Source organism: Pogona vitticeps, chromosome 7 (genome assembly GCF_051106095.1).
Source record: "Pogona vitticeps strain Pit_001003342236 chromosome 7, PviZW2.1, whole genome shotgun sequence".
In the NCBI taxonomy this organism is placed as follows: domain Eukaryota; kingdom Metazoa; phylum Chordata; class Lepidosauria; order Squamata; family Agamidae; genus Pogona; species Pogona vitticeps.
The window spans coordinates 14,943,774-14,967,330 of NC_135789.1; the positions used below are offsets into that span (position 1 = coordinate 14,943,774).

General features: G+C 51.8%; 2 protein-coding genes across 6 annotated transcripts; one reads left to right on the forward strand and one right to left on the reverse strand.

The window, feature by feature from the left end:
- Nucleotides 1–1,730: 1,730 nt before the first annotated feature.
- CERS4 (ceramide synthase 4) lies at nt 1,731–23,440 on the forward strand. 3 transcript variants are annotated; one of them, XM_020780863.3, is made up of 11 exons: nt 1,731–1,983; nt 15,762–15,935; nt 16,272–16,389; nt 17,209–17,327; nt 18,251–18,308; nt 18,853–18,903; nt 19,318–19,410; nt 19,869–19,997; nt 20,550–20,656; nt 21,293–21,449; nt 22,134–23,440. In XM_020780863.3, exons 2-11 carry the CDS (start codon nt 15,763–15,765, stop codon nt 22,314–22,316), a joined length of 1,188 nt encoding a protein of 395 aa, XP_020636522.3. In that variant the 5' UTR covers nt 1,731–1,983; nt 15,762; the 3' UTR covers nt 22,317–23,440. The 3 variants fall into 3 exon arrangements, with proteins under 3 accessions (XP_020636522.3, XP_072834135.2, XP_078235386.1); XM_072978034.2 differs by lacking the exon at nt 1,731–1,983 and adding an exon at nt 6,319–6,443; XM_078379260.1 differs by lacking the exon at nt 1,731–1,983 and adding an exon at nt 6,731–6,807.
- LOC140701682 (uncharacterized) lies at nt 6,081–17,293 on the reverse strand. Of its 3 annotated transcripts, none has more exons than XM_078379264.1 (4): nt 17,180–17,293; nt 15,631–15,824; nt 14,939–15,081; nt 6,081–14,171 (listed from the first exon to the last, which is right to left on the reverse strand). In XM_078379264.1, the coding sequence occupies exon 4, from the start codon at nt 7,203–7,205 to the stop codon at nt 6,081–6,083; it is 1,125 nt and encodes a 374-aa protein (XP_078235390.1). In that variant the 5' UTR covers nt 7,206–14,171; nt 14,939–15,081; nt 15,631–15,824; nt 17,180–17,293. The 3 variants fall into 3 exon arrangements, with proteins under 3 accessions (XP_078235390.1, XP_078235389.1, XP_078235387.1); XM_078379263.1 differs by lacking the exon at nt 17,180–17,293 and adding an exon at nt 15,472–15,520 and having other exon boundaries at nt 15,631–15,764; XM_078379261.1 differs by lacking the exon at nt 17,180–17,293 and having other exon boundaries at nt 15,472–15,764.
- Nucleotides 23,441–23,557: the final 117 nt, after the last annotated feature.

Genomic DNA, 23,557 nt, shown 5'->3' on the forward strand with positions numbered 1-23,557 from the left:
TGAGAGTGTCCTAACCTATGGCATTCTGGCATGGTTTGGGAGTAGCTCTGTAGCAGACAAAAAAGCTCTACAGAGAACCATTAAAATTGTCCAGAATATCATTGGGCTCCAGCTACCAACCCTGGATGACATCTTCACATCCCGCTGTCTGAAGAAGTCACACAGCATCCTGAGAGACTCTTCCCATCCTGCTTATAACTTTTTTGAACTGTTGCCGTCTGGCAGAAGATATAGAACAATTAAGACTCGGACCACACGTTTTCTCAATAGTTTTTATCCCCGAGCTATAATTGCAATTAATAATGAGCTTAAAGACCACCAGTAGTGAATGGTTAGTTGGCCTGTGTTACTTGGTCTGCGGTGTAGATGTTTGTATTTTTAGTGGGGACTTTTAGTGGGTGGGGAGTGTTAGGGTATTTTTTAGTGGGTGGGGAGTGTTTCGGGAATTTTATGTGTGTGCATGTGTCTGGTCTCTGGGTGTCTGTGAATTTCATTGTATGGGTATACTGTGTATATACTTACAATGACAATAAATAAATAAATACAGATATAGATACATATAGATATAGCTGATCTATAAATTTGCAATGCATACATATTTGCGATACATTTATATAAATATAAATACTGTATATACAAAAGTAAATGTAGGTCGGATATCCACTATGCAGGTACATGAATACTTAGAGAAAAGTATAGCTATGCATACATAGAAATAAAAACAGATCCATTCATATGTATGTCTATAGTGTACATTCAAATATACAGAAGTGCATCTAGTTTGTTTGTTTTGTTTGTTTATTATATTTACACCCTGCCCTTCTCCTCCAGAACACCCAAGGCAGTTTTACAAAATAAAAACAAACAATGTTAAAGACTAAGAACTCCAAAATGGATCCATCTGGATCTAGAACAGGCTTCTCCAATTTATTCTTCGGTGCCCTTCAAAATCATGTTTTCAACGGTTCTCAGAACTTTCTATGACCAGAATCCTATTACTAGTCCTAACCTCTTTTCTCTCCCCCCCCCCATTTTTTTTAAAGGAATATAGGTTTTGGGATGTGGAGTGCCAATCAAACAACAAAAAAACCCTTCTATTCCACATTTCCCCCCCCCCCCAGCTGATCTCAAAATCTTGGCTGCAACATACAGTATATTTTTTCCAGTGAAGGCTGAGCTGCCCTCTAATGACCAATGCCGGGAATTCACCCAAACTTCCAGCAAGCAAGGCCAGGCCAGCTAAAGACTCCAGCCCCCGATTAGTACCTGCAAAAAAGTTAATTTTTTCGACCCCCTTTCCCACTTCCTCTCAAAGTGGTGGCCTTCCTGAGCTGAAATCCCTAAATGGAGCCATCTCCTTCCAAGCTTGACTCTTTACGACGACACGTTGCTGTTCTTGTGGCCGATGCTTTTATTCGGATCGGCTGCAAATGCGCAAACTGTGCAAGCTTCCGAGTGGCACAGAGGTCTTCATCAAGAGAATTCCCCCACCATACTCAAGTTCAGCATCACATCGGTCTTGTATCATATGGCAAATGTCCCCCACCGGGGTCCAAGTGACCCTCTCTGAACACATCTGAAGGCAAGACAAGACCAGAAACTCATTAACTCAAGATTTTCTGCCGGTTGGTTTTCTGCAGCCACCTGATCTGCCCTTTTCTCCCAGTGGCTTCAGACATTAATTAACTCCCTGAAGGATCAGATACCTCCTCAGCTTCTCAACTTTGGACTCCAGGGCCGAAGAGCAGCTGATTCTTGTCTCTCTTTCGGTCAGTGCCCAGACAGGTCCCAGGGTGGAAAGCTGCTTTGCCACTGGCTGCAGGGCCTCCAAACTCCACCATGGAAGAGGAGCAGGCAGAAATCCACCAGGGGCTGCGTCAATGCTGCTAGTGAGCATCGCGGGACATTCCTGTACAGAAGGGACCAACAACCCAAATCCGAACTGGAAACAGACAGACACGACACTGATGCAACCAGAAGCAGGTTTAAAGCAGAAGCTCTCTCGTTTTTTGGTACAAGGGTGGGAGGGATATGAACTGCCGAGTATCTTCCATGTGGCGAATTGGGGTCTGATATACAGTTAGCAGTCCGGGGCAGGAGGGAAGACCAGTAGGGAGTAGGTAAAAGTCTAGATAATATGAGATTTCCTGTTTTTCTTCTTCTTTTCTGACTGCTCACATCAATGGTTTCAAATTTCTGCTTTCTGTGTGGCTTCTTACACCAAGAGACGCTGGATCGCGTTGACATTTTTTCTCACTTGTGCTGGAGAGGAGAGAGCAAAGCTCTGTCTGACATCTCCAGAGGACCTGCAAGTGCCAAGCCAGACTGCTCCCCACGCGCACCAACATGGGTGCACTGGGGAGGTCTGGGTGACAATTCCTTCCTTGGCATGAGTCAGAGTGTGGCTTGGAGGAGGTCTGGATCCGTGAGCCGTCGAAGGGCACGGAAACAGATCTGGGACCGTATGGGCTCTGCGATTTCGTGGGCAGGCGCACAGCGCATTGAATAGTCACGGGACGCCGTTTCCCACACAGCATTGATAAAGCAGGCGAGGTGCTGATAAGGCACTAAAAATATCAGAGACCTTGAGATAACGGAGACCTCGAGAGGTCCATTGGGGCACTGGGTTGATGTGGCACAGATAGTTTTGCGCTTTGAGGGTCTCAGGAAATGCAAAGGGGGTGGCGAAAGGAGATTGCTGGAGGGGATGAGAGCCCAAATTGCAAACCAGTAAATATGATTTGCCAGACCCAGTCGTCAGAGGCTGAATGATGCTGACTCTGTAGGACTGGCTGGTGCCAATCAAATGGCACTGCCCGTGCAAGATCAGAAAGATAAGTGCCTGTCTTTCAGCATAACCCATCCCGGGTGGTTTTGTGCAGGTGTAAGATAGTCATGGATAGAGACACAGCATTTTCACCTGCTCCTCCCAAAGGGAAGACTCAGATTTCTGCAGTACATGCACATGAATCGCCTGGCAGAAGAACAGAAAACTGCCTTCCCACAGTGAAGGGTGAAACTGCGGAACTCCCTGCCACAAGATGGAGGAAGGAAGTCTGCCCGCTGAGACGCCTTTAAAAGGAGACCAAATCAATGCGTGGAGCAAGCGTGACCCCTGGCGAGGAGTGTTTTTAAAACACTTTCCACGCAGGGACAACATGTAAACGTCCAGTTTTTTTCCAAAACAAGTCTTCCAAATAGACCACGACTGGCAAAGGTCAACAGGAAATCCGTCTCCCTCTCCAAAAAAACGGGTGGAATCCAGGTCTAGACAAACAGTTGCTAAGGATAAGCAAGAGGAAAGAAGCGAGAGCGTGAAACGGTGACAGGAAGACAAGATTTAGCTGGCAGCTTTAAGCAAACGGTGTAATCTTTCCTCCAGCTGCAAGAGGACTTTAAAATTGAGATAAGCGCCACGGCTTAAGGCGAACGAAGGTGCAAGAAAAGCCTACGTTCCTGGCGGGAGCAAAGTCTGCTACACCGCCACCCTCGAGCGTGGGGCATCCCTTGGAGACTTCTCGTCGGAGCTGGGTTTGAGTTCTGGGCATAATGTGGCACTCCTGGAGGAGCCATCACTCTCCGGGAGTCCGAGATTAGATTATAAAGTTGCTGGCGTTCCCACCCTTCGGTTTCGCCCCCTTTGAGCAAAAACAAGGCCCCGATTGTGTCCAGGAGAACAATTCCCAAACGCCCTCCCCCCGTGGTCTGACCCAAAGTTCATTTCCCGATGATTTTGCGGAACGAGGCGTGGGAGGGGAAAGGCCGAAGAGCGGACCTCTGTCCACGGATCCCAATGGCCACGGGTCTGGACAGAGAAATGAGGGTCACGACTCAGCTGGCAGCTTAAGGAAGGATTTCACGGCCCTTGTTGTTTTCCACCACCTTTGATTCCGTTAATCTTCCCCGCGGCAGGCTTCTCGCCCTCTGGATTATAAGGAGGGAAGACACTCGGGGGCCGAGCATGCCGGGAAGGGTGACTTTGTCTCTCGAGAGCCAGAACCAGCCCCAGAAAGCCCTCTCAGCCAAAGGCTTGGTTTGGCTTTTATGGCCAAAGGACCGGGGCTGCGTTTGAAAGGAGGAAAGCAGAGGAAAGAAGCGGAAAGAAGAAATAAATCTCCATGTGGAAAGCAGAAGCCGTTCTTTGGACCAAGACAAGAAAGAACTCAGCAGCCACCGATTTTGGAAAGAATACGTTAAAAGCAACATGGTTGGCCTTCCACCCACTAAGCATCGTGCAGCGAGGGAAGGGCGCCCCAGAGTTCAATCTGAACCGCTCTGAGAAAGATGGTTAAAAACAGCTTTTTTCTTTCTTATCGCTTTTCAACAGACCTATAGGAAGTGACTTTTACAGATGATGATGGCTCGAATCGCCCAGCAGCTGGTATATTTTTAAAACCTGCCTAAGCTTTCCACCCCCATGGGCATCTTAGAGGCCTTTTGAGTAGAATTGTTTGCCAAGTTTCACTTCCAGTTTTAAAGCCCTTCCCCCCCCCCCTTTTAAAGTCACAACAGTCATTTCTTGGGGAGTGACCCTGAGATTTCTTCTTTCACCCTGAAAGCCTCCCAAATCGCCCCCTGGATACCTGCCCACACGTCCAGCAACTGGCCAGAAAACCTTCGGGTGTGCAGGCAGTTTTGCCGATAGACTCGGGGCCAGTTGCCCCGTGATATGCAGGAGTGTGCCAACACCGTCCCGCTACATCGGATCACCAGGCTGGCACCAACCCGGTTTAGACAAGGCATCCCGGAATTGAATTACAAAAGAGCCAGCCAGCAAAGTGACAGACAAGGTGCAGCCGGGCCAAGAAAGGCAAACGCTTTCCGCAGATTGGACACGAAGCCACCAGAACAGGGATGTCTCACATGCTGCTGATGGCCCTTTTGAACTCGGGTGGAGATCATGGGTTTGAGGACGGCGCCGTACGGCCTGCAATGTACTATGGCCGGGCAAAACCAACGAGGAGGAGAAAGATCTGGGTGGATGAACCCACTGTCTTCTCTCGTTCGGCCTCAGTTTCCTCTCCTGAGGAATGGGCCTAAGAGCAACCCGAGCTGCTGGGGGGAACCAAGCAGCCACGAGATCCCGGGATGCCCTTTCCTAAGGACACCTGGTTGGTCAAGGGGGCTCACGGCTGGGCCAGCTGGCGAGGAAGCGGCTTGTGGCATGGACAAGCCTCTTGCCGAGGCGTCAAAGTAGCCTGGCCCTCCTTCGCAGGGTTGTTGTGGCAGGGCTGGTTCATCAAACGTTGGCAATTAAAATACGTTGCCGTTGATTGAGCCTCATGATCCTTTCAGGAAGAATAAAATATTTGGAGATGTGGAAACTGCCACCGCCATGGCCCTAAATTTCTCTTTGGCAGGTCTGCAGGCGGGCATATTGATTCTCCATCGTTTTTTCCCCTCCCGAAACTTTATATATATATTTTTGAAAGTGGGAGTTTTCAGCTTTGAAAGGACTATCTCGTCATGGTAGATCCTCCGATCTTGTTTTAATTAGGAAGGCAACGTAGCTATTTATGTTCTTCCTTCTGCTTTACTCCTGGTGCCGAAAAGCCCCTCTGTTAAAAATATGATGCACAAGGAGACTTGGCTAGAAAATTACCAGGAAAGATCGTGTGAAAAGGGGGAAGAGGGAGGAAAAGAAAAAGAGGAAGGGAGGGAGGAAGCATGTATGCGTAAGATGGTGGATTCTGGGCCGTGTAGTCCCTAAAATTAAACTTTCCAGGTTCTGGGCGGCTGTTACTCAGCCGCGGTGGGTGGGTGACGAAGAGGATGATTTCACTATGGTGGCTTCTGCAGTTTTCCAGAAACAAGCCGGTTTCCGCTGATGACTCAAAAACAAAATCGAGCCATCCACCAGCTTTTTCTAGAAGGGTCCGGGTGTGCAGCCCTTTTTTACAAATAATTTTTGGCTGTACATCTTGTTGCCATTCGGCACTGCCGTGAGCCGCAGGGCGAACCCGGGCCAAAAACACTTGGGGCGGTGGGGGGGAGGAAACCAAGGCCCATCCATCCAAGGAGCCTTTGGGAGTGTGGCGTGGGGGGGAGAACAGAAAGCAAAGGAGAAATAAATAAATGAATCAATAAATAACTAAGGAGAGAGAAGACGAGGTGCTTCCAGGGCCACCCGCTCTGCTAGGTTTGCACAAGCGCTGGAGAGCAAAAGGAAGGCAGCGGGGAAGCAGAAGGGGGGGCTCCGCCTGGGGAGGCGGTGGCACTCTGCGTGCGCTCAGAGGCGCGCTTGGCGCTCCCACGGCTCCAGCGCATCGCCGGCGTCGGAGAGAGGGGAGGAAGGGGGGGGGAGGCTCCGAAGAGAAGGAGGGCGATCGAGCCTCTGCCCGCCCCCTCGTCCTCGGGGCTCCTCCTTCGCCGGGGCCGCCCTTGCCTTCTTCCCCGACCCGGCGTCCGAGAGAAGCCGGAGCGCAGCCGGAGCTGGAGAAAAGGTTAGCTCTGGGGCTGGCATTTCGGGGGGGGGGGGGGGGGCGGGACGGGAGGGAGAAAAAAACGGGGTGCAGGGGGGAGGGAGAGGAAAGGGACCTGCACCCCCCTTGATCACCCTTCCCGGAGTTCTGGCTCCTCGGTGCGCCCAAGCAGAAGCGCCCCTCCGGGGCTGGGCACGTCGCCCGGGCTCGCTTGGCCAGGCGCCGGGTGCCAAGGGAAGGAAGCGAGAGTGTGTGTATGTGGGTGGAAATCGGGGTTTGGGAAGACAAGACCGGTTGGGGGGGATCGGGTCCCCCTCTTGCTCTTTTTTTTTTGAGGGGGGAAGGAGGACTGAGCGGGGCGGAGGCAGCGCGCAAAGCTGGCAATGTTTGGAGAAAGGGAGGGCGCGCCGGGTGGCATGGAGAGGGGGGCGCCTGGAAAGGGGGCTTTGGGGAAGAGGCGAGGGGGCCCAGGAGGGATCCGTGGGTTGGGGGGTGTCGGAGGAGGAACCCCCCAATCCTCCCCCAAGAGGATGGTGGTGGGGGTACCAAAGGGTGCTGCCTCCCCCAGGTGGCCAAACAACGGGGACGGGCGGGGGCGCTTCCTCGCCCGTGTGGGGCGCCCAGGCATGCGGGGGGGGGCGGAGAGAGCTGGGACACCCCCCCAAGAGTGTGGACACGAATGAGCAACAGGTCCGGGGCCCCACTGCGGTGAATCAGGCCCTGGCGGGGGTGATTCAAGAGCCAGGGCGGTTTGCCAAGGAAGCGGCTGCATCCAGGCTGCATCCTTAAAACAGGGGCGCTCCAGGGCCCGGGAGGGAGAAGCAAAGAAAGAGGGTTCCCCAGAGGTCATCTGCACCACCCTCAGGGCCAAATGGGGCAGGCAGACGGGCTGAGCCCAGGCAGGCAGGCAGGCAGGAAGGAAAACCCCAGGTTTTGATCTGCTGCACCAGGAAAGGGAACCTCGGTGGCGCTGGCCCAGAGAGCAGCTGGCCACGTTCCCTCCCCGGGCAGTGCCTTCTTCTTCTTTTTTTTTTGGCTGGAGGTCAGGGCGCCTCCATCCCCCCACCCCAGGCCCTGGTTATTCCAGGCCAGTTCAGCCCATCTGGTGGCCAGCGTTCGGGGAACCTTGGTTCCCTGGCAGCAGGAGCCTCGGGCTTGGGTAAATAAAAACCCAGCCGGCTCTACATATCCTCCCCGAGGCTGTGCCAACGTCCCCCCTTGCTCTTAAGAGCTCCCGTGGGTGTCCGCTTTGCAGGGAGGCGGGAGGGCCACCCTCCTGAATGCAGGCCAAGTTGCGGGAAAATTGTTCACACAAACACAGACACACCCGAGCTTCCAGCCTCCTTCGCTCTCTGCCTTTTGGCCTTTTTAAAAAGCAGAAGTGCACGGGTAGTATAAAAAGGTGGCAACCCACAAAACAGCCACAGCGCCGTTAACCATGTCTGGCTTTGCTCCCCCCCCCTTTTCCGAGTTGGTGGGATGACCTTGCTTTTTTAGAAACTGCCTTGGCGTTTTCCTTCCTTATATTCACATAGGATGGGACTAATCCTGATTACGTGACCTCATATTGTGTCCTATTACGTGATACAACAGTATTAGGTTGCATTTTTGTTTAATTACTGTCTCATTCACTATCCTCCGTTCTTTTAGAAGGGTTGCCTAATAGTTGTTATTTGTCCTGTTCTGACTAATGGTCGTTCTAGCTAACGATGGACAGACAGGGCCAACTATATGTGTCGGTTTATTATCCTGATAAGCGTCCCTCCTCGTTTTTACCCCACGTTGTTCACGGTGATGATGGAGTTCCTTGACTCTTCCCTCTTTCAGCTTCTAGCCTGGCAAAAGCAACCCTGTAAGGTAGGCCGAAATGTGGTGAATGATCCGAGATCGCCCAGGGAGGGCTAAGTGGGAATTCTTGAACTCAGACCTCCCTGGTCCTATTCGAGATGTGTTTTTTCCTGCTGTTCGGAGCATGTGGCAAAAACCACTGAGTCATCAGGGACCCCAAAAGATCATCTAGACCCACCTCACCTCGACACAAGAAAACCCTTGCAACTGTTGATCCCGCACCCAGCATGGCCCATGGGGGATTATGGGACTTGTGATCCCAGGAAAACAGCGACCTTCACAGGCTCCCGAGGTTTGCCTGGTTAGGGGTGTGTGTTTTTTTCTCCTTTTTGTTAGCATGCCTTGCTTTCTCTGGTTTTCAAGTCGCGGGTTGGCCATGTGCTGCCGTCCTGGCCTTGGGCATTGCTAGCTGGGGATGATGGGAGCTGTTGTCCAAAGGGGGCACCCGCCTCTCAGCCTCTGCAACAGAAGGAAAAGGTGAAAAGAGATTTTTCAGTCTGCCAAGGGTCTCACGGAGATAAAAGCTACCCCGCTGAAGAGGGTTGTGTGCCGTGTTTTGGGTTTTTGAGGGGCCAAACTGCGCCGGGACAGATGGGGGGGGGGACAACCGCTATTTTCTGGCCTCTGGTCGTTAAACACTCGCCGACACCGCAGCCAGACAGGTAGCGAACACGTCGCGTGGAAATCGAAGTCCATCAGCGTGCCTGTGTATTGTTATTAGGAGGGTGGCTATCCGATAAAAACACCATCGGCCCTTGGAAAATTTATGGCCGGCGCGAGTAGCTGGAAAAGGAAAGGTGATCTTTGTGAGTGAAGATCTTCCTGTATTGATGTGCGACAGGCCAGGACGTGCCTGATTTTGAGACGCAGCTGGTGAAATTCACATCCTGCTGGGTGGCTGCCCACAGGGGGGATGGTTCCTGGCACAGACGAAGTGCCTCTGGGCATGTGCAGAGTCTCCTCCCCTGGCATAGCTCATGGAGAGGCTGCGGCCCACCAATCCTCTCAAGGAGGGCTCCCGCGGGCCTACACGGAGCGCCGGACGGCGCTGTGTCTCACCCAGCCAGCAAGGATGCAGGAGGCGGCCTCTGAGCGCACACAGAGGGCACCAGCCGGCACGCGACGGCAGCCAAGGCGACGGCAGAGGCAGGACGTTCGTGGAAGAGGCGCTCCGGGTGGCCTTGGGGCTCCCGAGAACAAAAGGGGAGAAGCCGGCCAAGTCTCTCGCTGGGCAAACAAAGATGAGCATCCACTCTTCCAATATTTAGACAGCGGCGGAAAGGTATACAGGATTCGGGAGCTTCGCCATTGTGGGCCGGTTAGAAACAGGACGCCAAAGAAACAAAGAATTTACACACAAGCTCACGCTTCGTGGCTTTGACCACACCCCGGAGGTGGCCAGCTGTCCGCACAGGCGACACGGCTTCTGTAGCCTTAGCCCCAAAGGTATCTAGTTAAAAGAGTATCCTTGGGTTGCGTTTGTAGGAGCAACCGGAAATTCAAAGTTCCTCTGATTAAAAAGAGACGTCCCGGTGACTAGTCCATATGGAGGCTTACGTAAGCGTCGAATGATTGGAATGCTCCTCGCGAGGCAGAGACAGAAGCCGTGTGGTTTAAATTCAAGTTTTCTCTTATTAAAAGAGGGTGAGACAAACGTACAGGCGTCAAGTCCCTTTTGAGCTTCACAGAGGCGTCAGATTATTGGGGTGAATCCCGTAAAGCAAGGATTGCAGAAGCAAATAAATTAAACCAAGCAGGAGGGAGACTCATTTGCACCCATTTAAAACCAGTTGCAGAAATGTAGTCTTGGGGGATGGCGCCATTTCGAAGGAGGCACCGCCATCCGAAAAGCTGTTGAAGCTCTGTACGGTGCCTGGAGCTGTGCACGGGAAACACACCCGCCCACCCTGGTCTCACTCGGTCCAGCAAGGATCAAACCTTAGCAAAGGGCCGTAGACCACTCTCCCTCAATTTCCTGCGCGTGGTGTGCAGAGGGGGGAATTAAAATCAACCTGGCCCAATTAGATGGGAGAAATTTTTTAAAAATTACGTATTGCAGCACCTTTTTTTGCAGCAGGGTGTGGAATGTCTCCCCCCCCCCCCCCACTGTTCATTGAACAAGTTTGGGAGTTACCCAACGTTCAGGCTGGCAGTGCCAGCGTCTCGCTCTCAAGGTTCAAAATCAAGAGTTTGGAAATGCCAGGGAACCCAGAATCCCCCAGCGGACGGGGCTGCGAGCCACGAGGATGGGTGGTGTCATCCTGAAACGGCATAGTATCACAATTTCTGCATCAGAGGACGGTCCCGAAGGGTGGTTCTGTAATGAATTGCTCTGGTTGATCTATTGCGAGGGTTTGCCATTTTCCTCCGGGCAACCGTTTCCGCCAGAGGCCGAAACCAACCGAGTCATCGTTCATGGCACACCAATTATAACAGAAGCAACAGCGTCGGAAGAGGAGGATGGGCGAAAGGCACAACAGTCCGAACCGGGGGAAAAGACTGAAAGATGTCTTGGCACAGAGGCTGTGGGTATGAAGCAACCTCCTGGCTGCGTTTTTTTTTTCCCAACGATGTTCCAGCCACCTAAGGCTGGGGTTTCTAAAGTTCTAAATCACAGACATGGGCTCGGTTCAGATCCGGTTCTCCAGAAGCAGCCGTTTTCCCTCTTACGCAAACCCACCAGGCGGCCGAGGTTTGTTCGAAAGGCCCCGGCTCAGTCGGCCTCTTCTTTCAAAGGGGAAGACAGTGGGATCCTTGGCTTTCAGCTGACATACGCATAAACACAGGAAGCGCGGAGATAAACCGTCCGCGCATCGGAACAGAAAGCTTCCTGCAGAATGACGGGGATGCAGACCAAAATGATATCTGTTTACGAGCAGAGCGTTGTCACGTAAGGAAGAATATGAGAAGATACGCAGGTTCTGCTCACGTCACGCTGGCGTACCTGGGCCTACAGCTCATCCCTGAGATTTAAGATGTTTTAGAATCGAGGGGCGCCTGGAGAACACCCGTACCAAAAATGGGGATTAACCCACAAGAGCGGAAGAGGGAACAGGGGTTTAAGGCTTCTGGAGAAACCAGGAGACCAGATCATGCCTTCTAATGGGCCGGTTTTGGCCCCAGGGAGTCACAGCTCCCGACGCCTCTTGAACCAGTTTGGTGCTTTTAAGCAGAAGGCCATCTTTTGGAGACAAAGGCCACCCAGCCACCCTCTCCCAGGCCCTGGCAGAAAAGGCCTTTCTTCTCCCTTGGAGGCTGGCCCTGGGTGCGATTAAGCGCCTGCCGTTCCTGTAAGGGACGCTGCCTCCCACCCAGAGTCGCTTAAACCCCTCTGTAATCCACATTGTGTGCCATATGCCAGGGAGCTTCTGAGTCTTAAATTATGGTCGGCAAAGCTGATTGTCTGGCATAAATAGATCTGTGGGCGGAGGATGGAGGAGGTCATGGGGGGGAGGTAGGGTTTTTTAAAAAGTACTCCCCCCCTCCCCGCACGCTCACAATACTGGGCGGTCGCTGTGACACACAAGAGCGTTGGGGCGGCAGAAGCGTGACCAGACTTATTTTTAAACGTGAAAGTCCTAGCAGCTGTAGAGACTCCGCTGTTTTGTAGCTGGCAGCAGCCTTAAGGAAATTCTAATTTCTGCCCCACAACCCCACCATCTCCTTTTCTGGGTTTAAAATAAGAAAAGAGGGAGCAGGAACTCTTGATTTCAGGCACTTTTTGGTTTGTTTTAAAAGAATCCCCGGTCCGAGCCCAGGGTGGGGAAAAAAAGTCCTGCTTTTGAAATCTGTGTCCTCTTCTTCTCAACCCCACTTGGTATTCTGGGCAACAAACACGGAACAGACTTTTCGCCGAGCCAGAGCCCCCCCCCCCCCCGAGTCCACCAAAACTGCCTGTGATGGGTTTCTTTCCTTCATCAGCCAAACGAACAGCCTTGTTTCTGTAGAAACCTGTCCCGCTCAGAGGATCCTGGAAATGCCGGGGGAGGGGTGTTCTTCTGCACGGGGCCACTCAATTTTGGACCTCCTCTTTCAGAGAGAGGGTGGAAATCCTAATGAAAGCTAGGGAAAAGGTTATTCTTTAAGATGTGGGCATTTTTAAAAAACTAGACCGCCGCTCTAGTTTCCCATGCAAGGAAAATGACGCTCAAGGTGTTGAAGCAAAGGCTTAGATGGAACGAGAGACGCCTGATGTTCAAGCTGGATTTTGAAAAGAGGCATGGGAGACCATATTGCAAATCTCCGCAGTGTGCTGAAGATATCAGAGGATGGGTCTACACTTACAGACAACAGCAGAGCCTTCGATGTCTGGGGCATGAGAAACTAAGTGTTGTTGTGAAAGAAACAAGTGTGGCTCAGCATTCAACGGTGCTGATGCAGAATCTGTATCATGGACAGGAAGCAACTGTTACAATAGAATAGGGAGAGAGGGAGAGAATCGTTTCCTATAGTCAGAGGTGTCACATAAGGGTGCATTTTATCCCCTTATCTTTACAACCCATACGCAGAATGTATCATACGGAAAGCCAAACTAGATTCAGAGGAAGGAGGTGTGAAAACTGGCGGAAGAAATATCAGTAGCCTAAGATACACAGATGACACTCTTACCGGCAGAAGTCAGCAATGACTTGAAATGCCTGTTAGGGAAAGTGAAAGGTGGAGGTGCCAAAACAGGGCTGCAGGTGAAAATTAAGACGACAAGACTCATGACTGTGCAGCTTTATTACTGGTAGCAAAGAAACTGAGTGTGTATCATCAGTCCAAATCATAAATCCCAAGGGGAACTGACAGCCAAGAAATCAGAAGAGACTCAGCAGGGAAGCAAGGAAAAAAAAAAAACTAGAAAAGATCCTCACGTGTAAGGATGTGTCACTGAAGACCAAGGCCGAGATCATCTTCATTCTTGTATTTCTGATCACCCTGTGTGGGTGTGAAAGTTGGACAGTAAAAAAAAGCTGACGGGGGGTATGATTCGTCTCAAATGTGGTATTGGGAGAGAGCTTTGTGGGTATGGTGGATGGCCAGAAAGAGGAACAAGTGGGTCCCGGAGCAAATCAGGCCTGAACTGGAGAGAAAAATGTTGATGTTGAGGCTGTCCTACACCATGAGAAGGCAGGATTATCTGGGGGGAAAAGGCCATCATGCTGGGAAAGGTGGAAAGCAGTGGGAAAATAGGAAGACCCCCAATGTGAGATGGACAGACTCCCTAAAGGAAGCCACAGGTTTGAGTGTATGCAAGAGCTCAGCAGGGTTGTTCATGAGAGGACATGTCGGATATTGCTCATCCGTTAAGGCGGAAGCTATGTGGAGGGTACAGAACAGTGGCAGCAGGAACACAGAGAGGGGGGCCGTGCACCGTGTGTGGCACATTGTTCATTGTGGCACTAAGGCCACATCCCTCGGAGCCCACTGTTTCAGAGGCACCGAGTGAAAAGATCCCGAAAGCTGTTGTCGAAAGAGCTCCTTCCCCCACCGTGCGGAAGGATGGAGCCTCAAGAGACCGGCGCAGTCTTTCTTGGCTTGTAGTTTCTTGGCTGATGGAAGCCACGAGAAGGTTCTCGCTCCTGAATGGGGGTGGGGCGGGGGTGGGGGGTGCCTCTCCAGAGCTGGCCAGTCTCACCACCACCACCAGCAGCAGCAGCCAAGTGGACAAGGCTCGAATCTAGAGCGGCCAGAGGGAGAACTTGGCTGGCCGCCGGCCTTCCTCCGGGTTACTCACACTTTCTCCACGGAGAAGCCAGAGGGCTGGAAGGCCTCACCTCCCGACAAAACCAGGCTGGCGTCCAGGAAGGTAATTATTCACGCTGGGACTCAATCTCTTGCAAAGGCCAACTCTTCATGAAACCGGCTTGCCAGTCCATGGACTGGTGAAAGGGGAAACTTCTACGTGCCACAGCAAGCCTGGTGACCGAGATAGATAGATAGATAGATAGAGAGAGAGAGAGAGAGACAGTCTTGGGAAACCAGCTGGACACGCAGCAGCGAAAGTTTACAGCATCCATGTCGTCTAAAGGGCGAATGTTTTCCCCTCTCTGCTGCCTTTGTTGCAAGCCACTCCGAGGGAACTCATGACACACAACGTCGGTAGCGGGGCCAGCCAGGACTCCCACAGACTGATCTGCTGCGGAGCGGAGATTCGAACCCACGTCCCCACGTCCGTGGTTCTGATCCAACCCCTTACAGTTTTCCTACTGCACGGTGGTTGTCTGCTCAGGTTTGTCAACCAAAGCCAGCAGACTCAGATTTGGTTCGATCGGGAGGAAAAAAGCAAATTGTGTCCCCTTCGGGCTGGAACCTCTGAGGCTCCCCGGTAGGGCTCCCCCCAACCCACCCCAAAAAGCGAAGGAACAGGAGCAGAGCAGCGACACCCTGAAGGGAGAGAGAGAGAAAAGGGCCCTCTGGGTGCCGAAAGGCAGGCGGATCCCTCTTGCTCCCAGCCTTCGGGGGGCCCTCCGTGCCAAGTTCCAAAATAAAGCTGGAGATCTGGAGCGGGGCCAAAACGGGTGACTCAAGCCTTTGAAATCCACCTCAAGAGGAGCTGGGAAAAGACGCCTGATCCTCACCCGCCTTCCTTTGAACTGGAGTCACCGGGGGAAAAAATTCCCCATGTCCCACTCCCTCTAGAACTTGGGAAGCAAACAGACGGAAGTGGCTTAGAGTTCCTTCACCTTTCCCTTCCAGGAATCTCTTGCTCTCAGGACTCGTCCTCTTTTAATCCGTCTTTCGGATAGATCCGCGCAGCGTTCCTTCCCCCAGACCACAGTGTTCTGGCGACGTCTCTTCGTGAGTTTTTCTTGACAGGAGCTCAACCCTGTGCATGAGGCGTCCAAGCGAGAGGTTGCGGTTACAGCGTGGGAACCGAGTCTCGGGAAATCCATGTGTGTGTGTTTTTTGGGGGGGTGGGTGTCGTGAAACCATAATAATCACGGTGGACCTAGGGCAGATTGTGGGTGCCGTAAGCCTGGCAAAACCAATCCACACCCCGCCTGGTCCCTACGTTAGCTGCTTTTTCTTCAAAAAGGTGGAATATAATAACCACAATAGGTTAAAGCTTACATCTGTTATACAATACCAGCCAAGATTTTTATAATTGACTGTGCCTTGTTTTTTTTAATAATAATAATAATAATAATAATAATAATAATAATAATAATAATAATAATAATAATAATAATAATAATAATAATAATAATAAAATAACCTTAGAACGGCAGAGCTGAAAGGGACCCTCGAGATCATCCAGTCCAGCCCTGTCAAAGAGGCACCGTTGGGGATTCGAACTCCCAACCTTGGGCCCTGCAGCCAGAAAGCAAAACCCCTGAGCTGTCCAGCAGTTATTTTTTTATTTATAAACACATACCTTGAAGGAAGGACCGATATCTCAACCTTTTGTGCTTCCTGCTTGTCCCGGCTGCCTTCTTTTCTCCGTATCGCCCCCTGGCGGAGACACTGCCCGGTTTCAGCCCCCTGCCTTTCCTCTTTCTCCTCCAGGATGGGGCTGCCGTTGACGGAGTGGTTATGGCGGGCCAAATACTGGCTCCCTCCGGGGATCACCTGGGAAGACATGAAGGAGACGGAGGAGATCCGGTACCCACAACCCCACCACCTGCTCCTCGGCGTCCCGCTCGCTCTGCTGCTGGTCGCGATCCGCCTCGTCTTTGAAAGGTGAGCCGAATGGAGAGTCGCCTGAGGAGGGCTGGCTGGCTGGTGGTACCGGGGTCGAGGGCAAGCCGGGGGGGGGGGGGGGCCTTAAGCCATGATTTTTTTAAAATGTAATTTCTATTCCTTAATGATCCCTCCATCTTCCCAACACACCTTAACGAGGCATGGAGTCTCACCCTGAGCTACAGAAACATAAGCCATTAAAACACACGTGCCAAAAAAAAAATGGGGCTTGTCCCTGCTCGTTCGGAAGCCCAGTTTCTCCTCGCCCGAACACCACGTGGGGTGGCCACGAGCAAAACACAGGTGTGGTGTTATTGAGAAAGCTCTGCCTCGCAGGAAGGTTGCTGTACCCCTGAGCGAGAGGATGGGACTGCGGGAGAAGGTCCGACGGAAACCAGCACCCAACCCGGTCCTGGAAGCGTTTTACGTCACGCGCAAGAAGCCCCCGAAAGAGGTGAGGCCTCTCGCCCACGCTCTGGGTGTGGGCTGATGACAGGGCCCATCATCCCCAGTAGAGCACCTGGTGGTTTAGGAAACATTACCTGTTGGGGAACGACTTCCCCCCTGCATTCCTCAGCCAGCAGTGCATGGGGGGATGATGGGCACTGTAGTCACACCCAGACAACTCCTGGAGCCATCCTGGAAATTAAATCTCACTTTTCTAGGTTGTGACATTATATATGTATATCTGGGTGACAGATATTTCCACCTACTTAATAATAATCATCTTAGAACTGTAGAATAGGAAGGGTCCCTCTCTAGATCATCCAGGCCACCCCCTTATCTAGGAGGTGCATAGTGGGTGGATTTGATCTCCCCACCTCTGGCTCTGCAGCCAGAGACCTCCTACCCCTGAACTATTCAGCCGTTGTTGTTTTTTGAAACATGTCAGAATAAGCTTGGTCGTCCTAACAGCCCCCTCTCTTCACCCCCCCCTTGACAGGGGAGCTGAAACACTATTTAGCTGTCGGCTTATTGTTTTGCCTCTCTCTCATGGCAGAGATGGGTTATGGGTTCTTCTTCTTCTTCAAGAAAAGCAGCTTTTTAAAGGAGTGTCTGTGACAACCCCCCCCCCCCAAATTTGACTCCCATGTGACAGATGGAGACAACAGAGGGATTAAACTTCTCCATCCGGAAAAGCCCTGTTTTTTTTGTGTGTGTGTTTTTTAAATCTCAAGGTTTTATTTGATTTTAGTTTTGATGCTGGGGGGGCAGGAGAAGGAAGAGAGTCGGCGTCTTCTCACCCGAGATCCGCTTCCTTTCCCCCCCGCAGAGCGAACTGGGCAGCTTAGCCAAGCGCTGTGATCTCCACCCTCGGCAGGTGGAGCGGTGGTTTCGATGCCGGCGCAACTCGAACCGTCCAACGTTAACCAAGAAGTTCTGCGAAGCCTGGTGAGCATGGACAGGATGGGGGCCACACGTGGCTTTTAGCTAGGACCTTGGGGGGGGAGTCCCAGGAGGGCCCGGAAAAGCCTTGGCCGAGAAACAGCGCCGGGCTTTCCCTAGCCCGATAGATACGCCGCGCTGGCTCTGATTTTTCAAAAGAAGCCCCCCAGGGGTCAGGGACAACCAATTGATGGGAATGCTTTCATCTCCTGGGTACATTTTTTGGCCTGTTTCAAAAGAAAATGCAGAAACTCACAAAAGGCAAAATCCCAGGGACGTTATTTACAGCTATTAAAAAAAAACACACACACACACACACACCACCTTGCGTTAAGATTTCGGCCCACGTGAATTCTGCTCTAAAAGGTGACTTTGCAGCACTAAAACATCCTGTCTCCCTGGATTTAGAAAACAAAACAACCCAAAAGGTTTGGGAATCAGGCATTAGCATTGCAAGGAGCAAAACTGGGAGTTCACGGTTTTGACCCAGCCATGGGTAAAAGATCCGCCGGCCAAAAGCCGATGCGTGTGTCACGCGTGATTGGCCTCACTCACCGCAGCAGATTAACAAGGTGCCAGGGCTCAGTCCCCTGCCCGGCCGCGTGCCCGGCCGCACGGTCAAAATGCCCCCCCCCCGGATGTGTGGGTCCCCCAGCTGCAACTTAGCTACAGCCAGTGGCTGCCAACTGTAGGAGGCTGCTGGCCAGCGCATCGCTCGTGAAACCCGACCATCCAGCAGCGAGGAATGGGATTAATGTACTTTTCCAAAGTACTGTAACTTCCCAACTTACGTTCTTCGCATAGAGCCAAAAATTCTTTAGAAATCTGGAAGGGAAAATCGGAGGGTTTCCCCCGTTGTTGCCCCAATACCTTAACATTACTGTACAGGGTTTCCCCTGCCCGCCCCTCACCTCTCTATCGTTTTCCAGCTGGAGGTCAACATTTTACTTCACTTCATTTACCACTGGGTTGGCTGTCCTCTATGATGTGAGTATCGGATCTCCTTCTCATTCCTGCATTACAATTTCTTCCTTTCTAACATGCCTCCCCTTGAACTCCAAAGGGGTGCCTGGGGGTCTTTTCTGGCTCATTTCCCTTCTTACGACAGCCCTGTGAGGGAAACCAGGGGGAGAGAGCAGAACTGTCCCGAGATTTCTCTCCCTCCCCCCCCGTGAGTTTTGACGGCCAAGTGAGGATTTGAACCCAGATCTCTTGAATTCACCCTAACCACTATGTCACACTGGCCTAGCGCTCCTGCTGATCAGCGCTAGGGGCACATGGGGCAGGTATTCCCGCTGTGTGATCTTCCAATTTGTGATCAGGCTGATTAAGAATTGGAGGGGGGGGAACAGGAAGGAAAAACAGCATCATCACTCTCTGGGCTTCTCCTTAGATGTCCCACTTGGGTTTATTTTACAGTACACACAGGTTAAAGAGCTAAAAGTCCATGTTTCGAGGTTTCTTTTTGCCGAAGGCCAGCGTTACGGCGTGAATGAGGGACCACTTATTTTTCATTTTTTTTTCCTTGCAGAAGCCCTGGTTTTGGGACCACCGCGAGTGCTGGGTTGGCTACCCGCAGCAGGTAAGGGGCCTCGGAACCTCGCCAAAGGCAGCCGGTGGAAAGATGCCCCCCTGGCACACCTGTAAACGTGTGCGTGGCCTAGCCAGCGCGAGTGCCCTGCTAAAACTCACATTGCGAAGGCAAGCAAGTCTCCAGAGACCTGAAAGCTTTGGAGTGACATGTATTTATTCATTTTTTTATAACTTGTTTATGGCACAGCTGGGCCATCTCATCTTCCCCCAGAGGTGGGAAGGGTGGGCAACTCCAGAAGTTCTCCAGACTACAGCTCCTGTCAGTCCCAGCTGGCCCGGTCAGGGGATGAGGGGTTACGTGAGCCAGAAGGCAACCTCCTTCCCCTCTTCATCCTCTCCGTCCTCCTCCTCTGCCACCACCCCTGGGCGAAGGTAAAGCACTTCTCTCTTCCTCGTCTTTCAGCCGCTCCTGCCGTCCATCTTTGGCTACTACATGCTGCAGCTGTCGTTCTACTGCTCCTTGGTCCTCACCCTCCCATTCGACATCAAGCGGAAGGTATTTCCTACACTCTTTTGCCTCCCGACTTTCTTCCGCCACCCCCAAACACACAAATGGCTCCCTTTCCTCCGCACTTTACTTCCACGGCTACCCTGCGAGGTTGGCGCAGGCAGATTTTAAAAAAGGGTTGGGCACTCCCCTTTCTCGGGGCAGAGGGAGCTTTAGCGCGGATTCCCAGTTTCGCCCAGGGGTGGGGTGGGGTGGGGTAGGGCCACAAACTGACCCCCAAATCCATTGCTCTGCGATGCTGTAAACCCAACTTGGTCATTTTCCAAACTCCTGGGTTTTTTTTCTGTCTTTGGTGGGACAGAAACTCCTGTCAGCTTCCCCATCCCATCTGAGGACACAGGTGGGAGACAATTGAAGAGACAACCCCGGCCCTGTTTTGGGCCAATTGTGGGCCTGTGTTCCCGGGGATTCCACTGGGGTCTCTCTTTCCCTTTTCCCACCCCCAGGACTTCCACGAGCAAGTGGTCCACCACGCCGCCACCCTCTTCCTGATCAGCTTCTCGTACTGTGCCAACTACATCCGGATCGGCACCTTAGTCATGATCATTCACGATATCTCAGATTGTTTCCTAGAGGTAAGCGCCGCGGCTCGGATAAGGATTTTTTTTTTTAAAAAAGGGATGTGCCAGTTAGAGAGAGAGAGGTACGAAGCCATGTCTTTCTCTCCATCCCCCCCACCAGTGAATTAATCTCGCCCCCTTTTTAAAAGTAATTAACTCTGTGTTGTGAGGCCAGAGCTTTTTCGGGGTCCTGTCCCCACACAGGGGCTCTTGACTACAGCACCCATTGTCTCCCCCGCCCCCTTTGTGCTGGTTGGTGACGGTGAGCACTGTAGCCACCGATAGGATACCAGTTTAATTGATCATTTTTATGGATTTGCCGTGTCCTCTACTTGCTAGGGCTCCCAAAACAATGTAGAATGGATAAAAACGTCCCCGGGAAACAGGCCACAAAAATGCTGTCTCACCAAAGCGTCCAGAAGCAGAGAGCCAATCAGAGGCTTTGGGGAAGTCTGGGAGCAAAGCATGATGGGAATATCTTACACAGGTTAAGCGATCAGGGGGACGTCCTTGTCTCTCTTACGTGTCTTCCCTGTTTAAATCGCTTTTGCTTAATTCCTTCTGCAGCCCACAAAAATCTTCAATTACCTGAAATGGCGCCGGACGTGCAACACCCTTTTCCTCACTTTCTCTGCCGTTTTTCTCTTCACCCGCCTTGTGATTTTCCCCTACAAGTAAGTAAACAGTTTGGGAATTGACATGTTAGTGTATTTTTTTTCACTTAAAAAAATAATCTCATTCAATCAGCTTGATTTTCCACGGCTTCGCTTCCTGTAGGAATGATGGGAACACTTGGGTATTTTTACCGATGGAGCACAGCCGAGGTTCGGATTCGGCACTCAATGTCCGTTGATAAAAGGGGAATATTCTGGGAATCGGTGCCGGAAAGACAGATAACAAACTCCAGGGGAGACAGAATGAATGGGGGGGGGGGGAAGGGAGGTAACAGATCCATTAAGACACAAACCAAGGGATAGAGAGAGGACAAACAGATGGAAAAAGCAGGTGAGATCAGAGAGAGGCCCCAAGCAGAGGTGAGGAGGAGCTGAACCCCCTGTGGTTTTTCAGTTTGCTACAGTCTCAAAACCTGGGAAATGCTCTAAAAGCTATGTTGGAAAAATAACCAGGAAAAGTGGCCCGTTCCCCAGGAAACAGAACTTTGATTCTTCCGGGATCCTAACTGTATTACTTGGCGGAAAAGTCAGTAACCACCGGTTACAAAGTTTTCATCTCCTGCAAATCCCAAGCTTTGGTTCGTCAAGGCCACCCTTCAGGTTGAACTCCGTTTTAATTCTTCCGCTTCCTGCCAGGGTTCTCTACAACACCTATTACTACTCCATGGAGATCTTCCAGCCGTTCTTCGGATACTATTTCATGAACGCCCTCCTGATGATCTTACAACTCCTCCACCTCTTCTGGTCCTTCCTGATTGTTCACATGGTTTACAGGTTCTCCATTGCTGGCACGGTAGGCAACATTTTTTTTAAAAAAAAGAGCAGGGAAGATGTTGCTCTCCGAGCAGATTTGGGCCAAGCTTGGAAACCTTTATGGGAGACTACAAATCCCCAAATCCTCCATTTCCCTGCTTTCCCTCCCCCACCCCATATCACTTTCCTGTTTCTCTCACCTACCAAGGATCCCCGTTTTTAAGACCCCCACTCAAACACCGTTGTCCCTTCCAAAGGAATCATGGGGTTTGTAGTCAGGAGAAGGGTTAGGGATTCTCTCTCCCATTTCCGGGAAGCACTAGGGAGTTTTCCCGGTGGAGAATCCCAGCTCATTACTCAAAATCTACATTCCAGGGATTTTTCAGGATGGAACCAAGCAGTTCAAATTATGCTCTCTGCATAATTGGTTTTAGAGATTTGAGAGAGACAGGAACTCGGGATCACAAGGATCTGGTCCCCGCCAAGCCATGCACAGCTTTGGACTCACTATTTATTCCTTTTTTTGTCCTTCTGTTCTCTCCACCTGGCCTACCTTGCTGGGCTGTTTTGTGAGGAAATTAGGGTTGACAAGAGGCAGGTTAACCCTGCCTTGAGCTCACTAAAGGAAAAGGGGAAGCAAACATGAACTGGGATGACCATAATAAAGCCAAAGGACCAAAGTCGGGAGCTGGTTGATCCACGCCTGGGTTCTCTCTCCTTGCAGATGGAAAAGGATCTGAGGAGCGACTCGGACGAAAGTGAGAAGGCCGAGGACGGAGCAGGGCCTGAGAAGGACACCAAGAGGAACGGGAACCTCCACGCTGAGCCCAACCACAACGGGAACTGCATCTCAAAAGAGACCCCTTTGCAGCTGAATGGGGCCAGTAGGCACGCCAAAACCAGATAACCCCCCAAGCCGGCACTGCTGACCGCCCGGCCTCTCCTTGACCGCTCAAGCTGCCCCCCCAAGCCTCATTTTGCCTTTGCTTCTGGTAGGCCTCAGAAGGGCGTAACCGTAGACTTTCTAGCCGACCCCTCTGCTTCCTGCAGGAAAACAGAACGAAGAAAAGAGGGGGAAATAACCCACGTAGGAGGATAGGGCTTTGATTTTCCATTATCGTATCATCGTGGTCAGTTTTTAGAGTCTCAAGGTTGGGGTTTTAAAAAAGGGGGTTTAAGGGATCGTGTGGAACAAAAAACAGCCTCACCGGTGACCATCAGCTGGTCCTGGGTGCAACGCGGTGAGGCTGTTAGTTAAGAGGCATAAAACGCTCCCTCCAAAGGTCCCCAGCCGGATCCTGGAGCTATCCGTCGGCTCCTGCCGGCGTTCTGGAAGCTGGCGCTGAAGCCACGTGCGCGATCCGGGCTCACGGACCTGGGAGGAAAAAAAGGGAGAGTTTAACAAAACTAAATAAAGCATTCAATCCAGGGAAGAAACGGAGGTGGGAGCTGGGAGGCGGTGACGCTGTCGCGGGCAGCCGAGTCTCTGGGCGGGAGAGGGACAAGAGTGATGTCCGAGGGACAGAAGGGTGTGCTCTTGTGATTTTTTTTTGGGGGGGGGAGGCATGGAGGGTTGAGGTTGAGAGGAAAGAAGGAGGGAGTCGAAGGGCCCTGAAGAGGCTTGTGGTGGAACCATTTGTCCGAAGGATCACGGCAAGTTGAGAGAGAGAGACAGAGAGGATTTTTTTCTGCATGGGAGGCTGCAGGAGGAGACAAGGAAGCAGATGGAGAAAACCAAGGTTTCCGCTTCTTTATTGGCACCCCTAAGAATAGGGTGCTACCGTTTGAGACTTGGGGGCCGCCCGCCCCCTCCCTAAGGGGAAAGAGGGGAGGTTCCAGACCCTTATATTATGATTTCCAGGACACCCCCATCGCACCCCTCAAAGCCACGGGGGAATCAGGGTGGGTGGGTGATGTGTCTCCTCCTGGCTGCAATTTCTTCCCGCAGCTGCTCGGCTCCACCGCCCGGTGGCATAGACACCGCCTCACTCGACTGCTGGAACCAATAATAAACTAATTCTAGGAAACAGACCTCGGGCGTCAGCGTCTCTCTTTGCTTCCGCTCAGACTTACTGGAGGGTTGTTGTTTTTTCCCCTTCCTCAACAGAATGAGAAGGTGGGTCTTCAACTTTTCCTGGTTAACAGGCT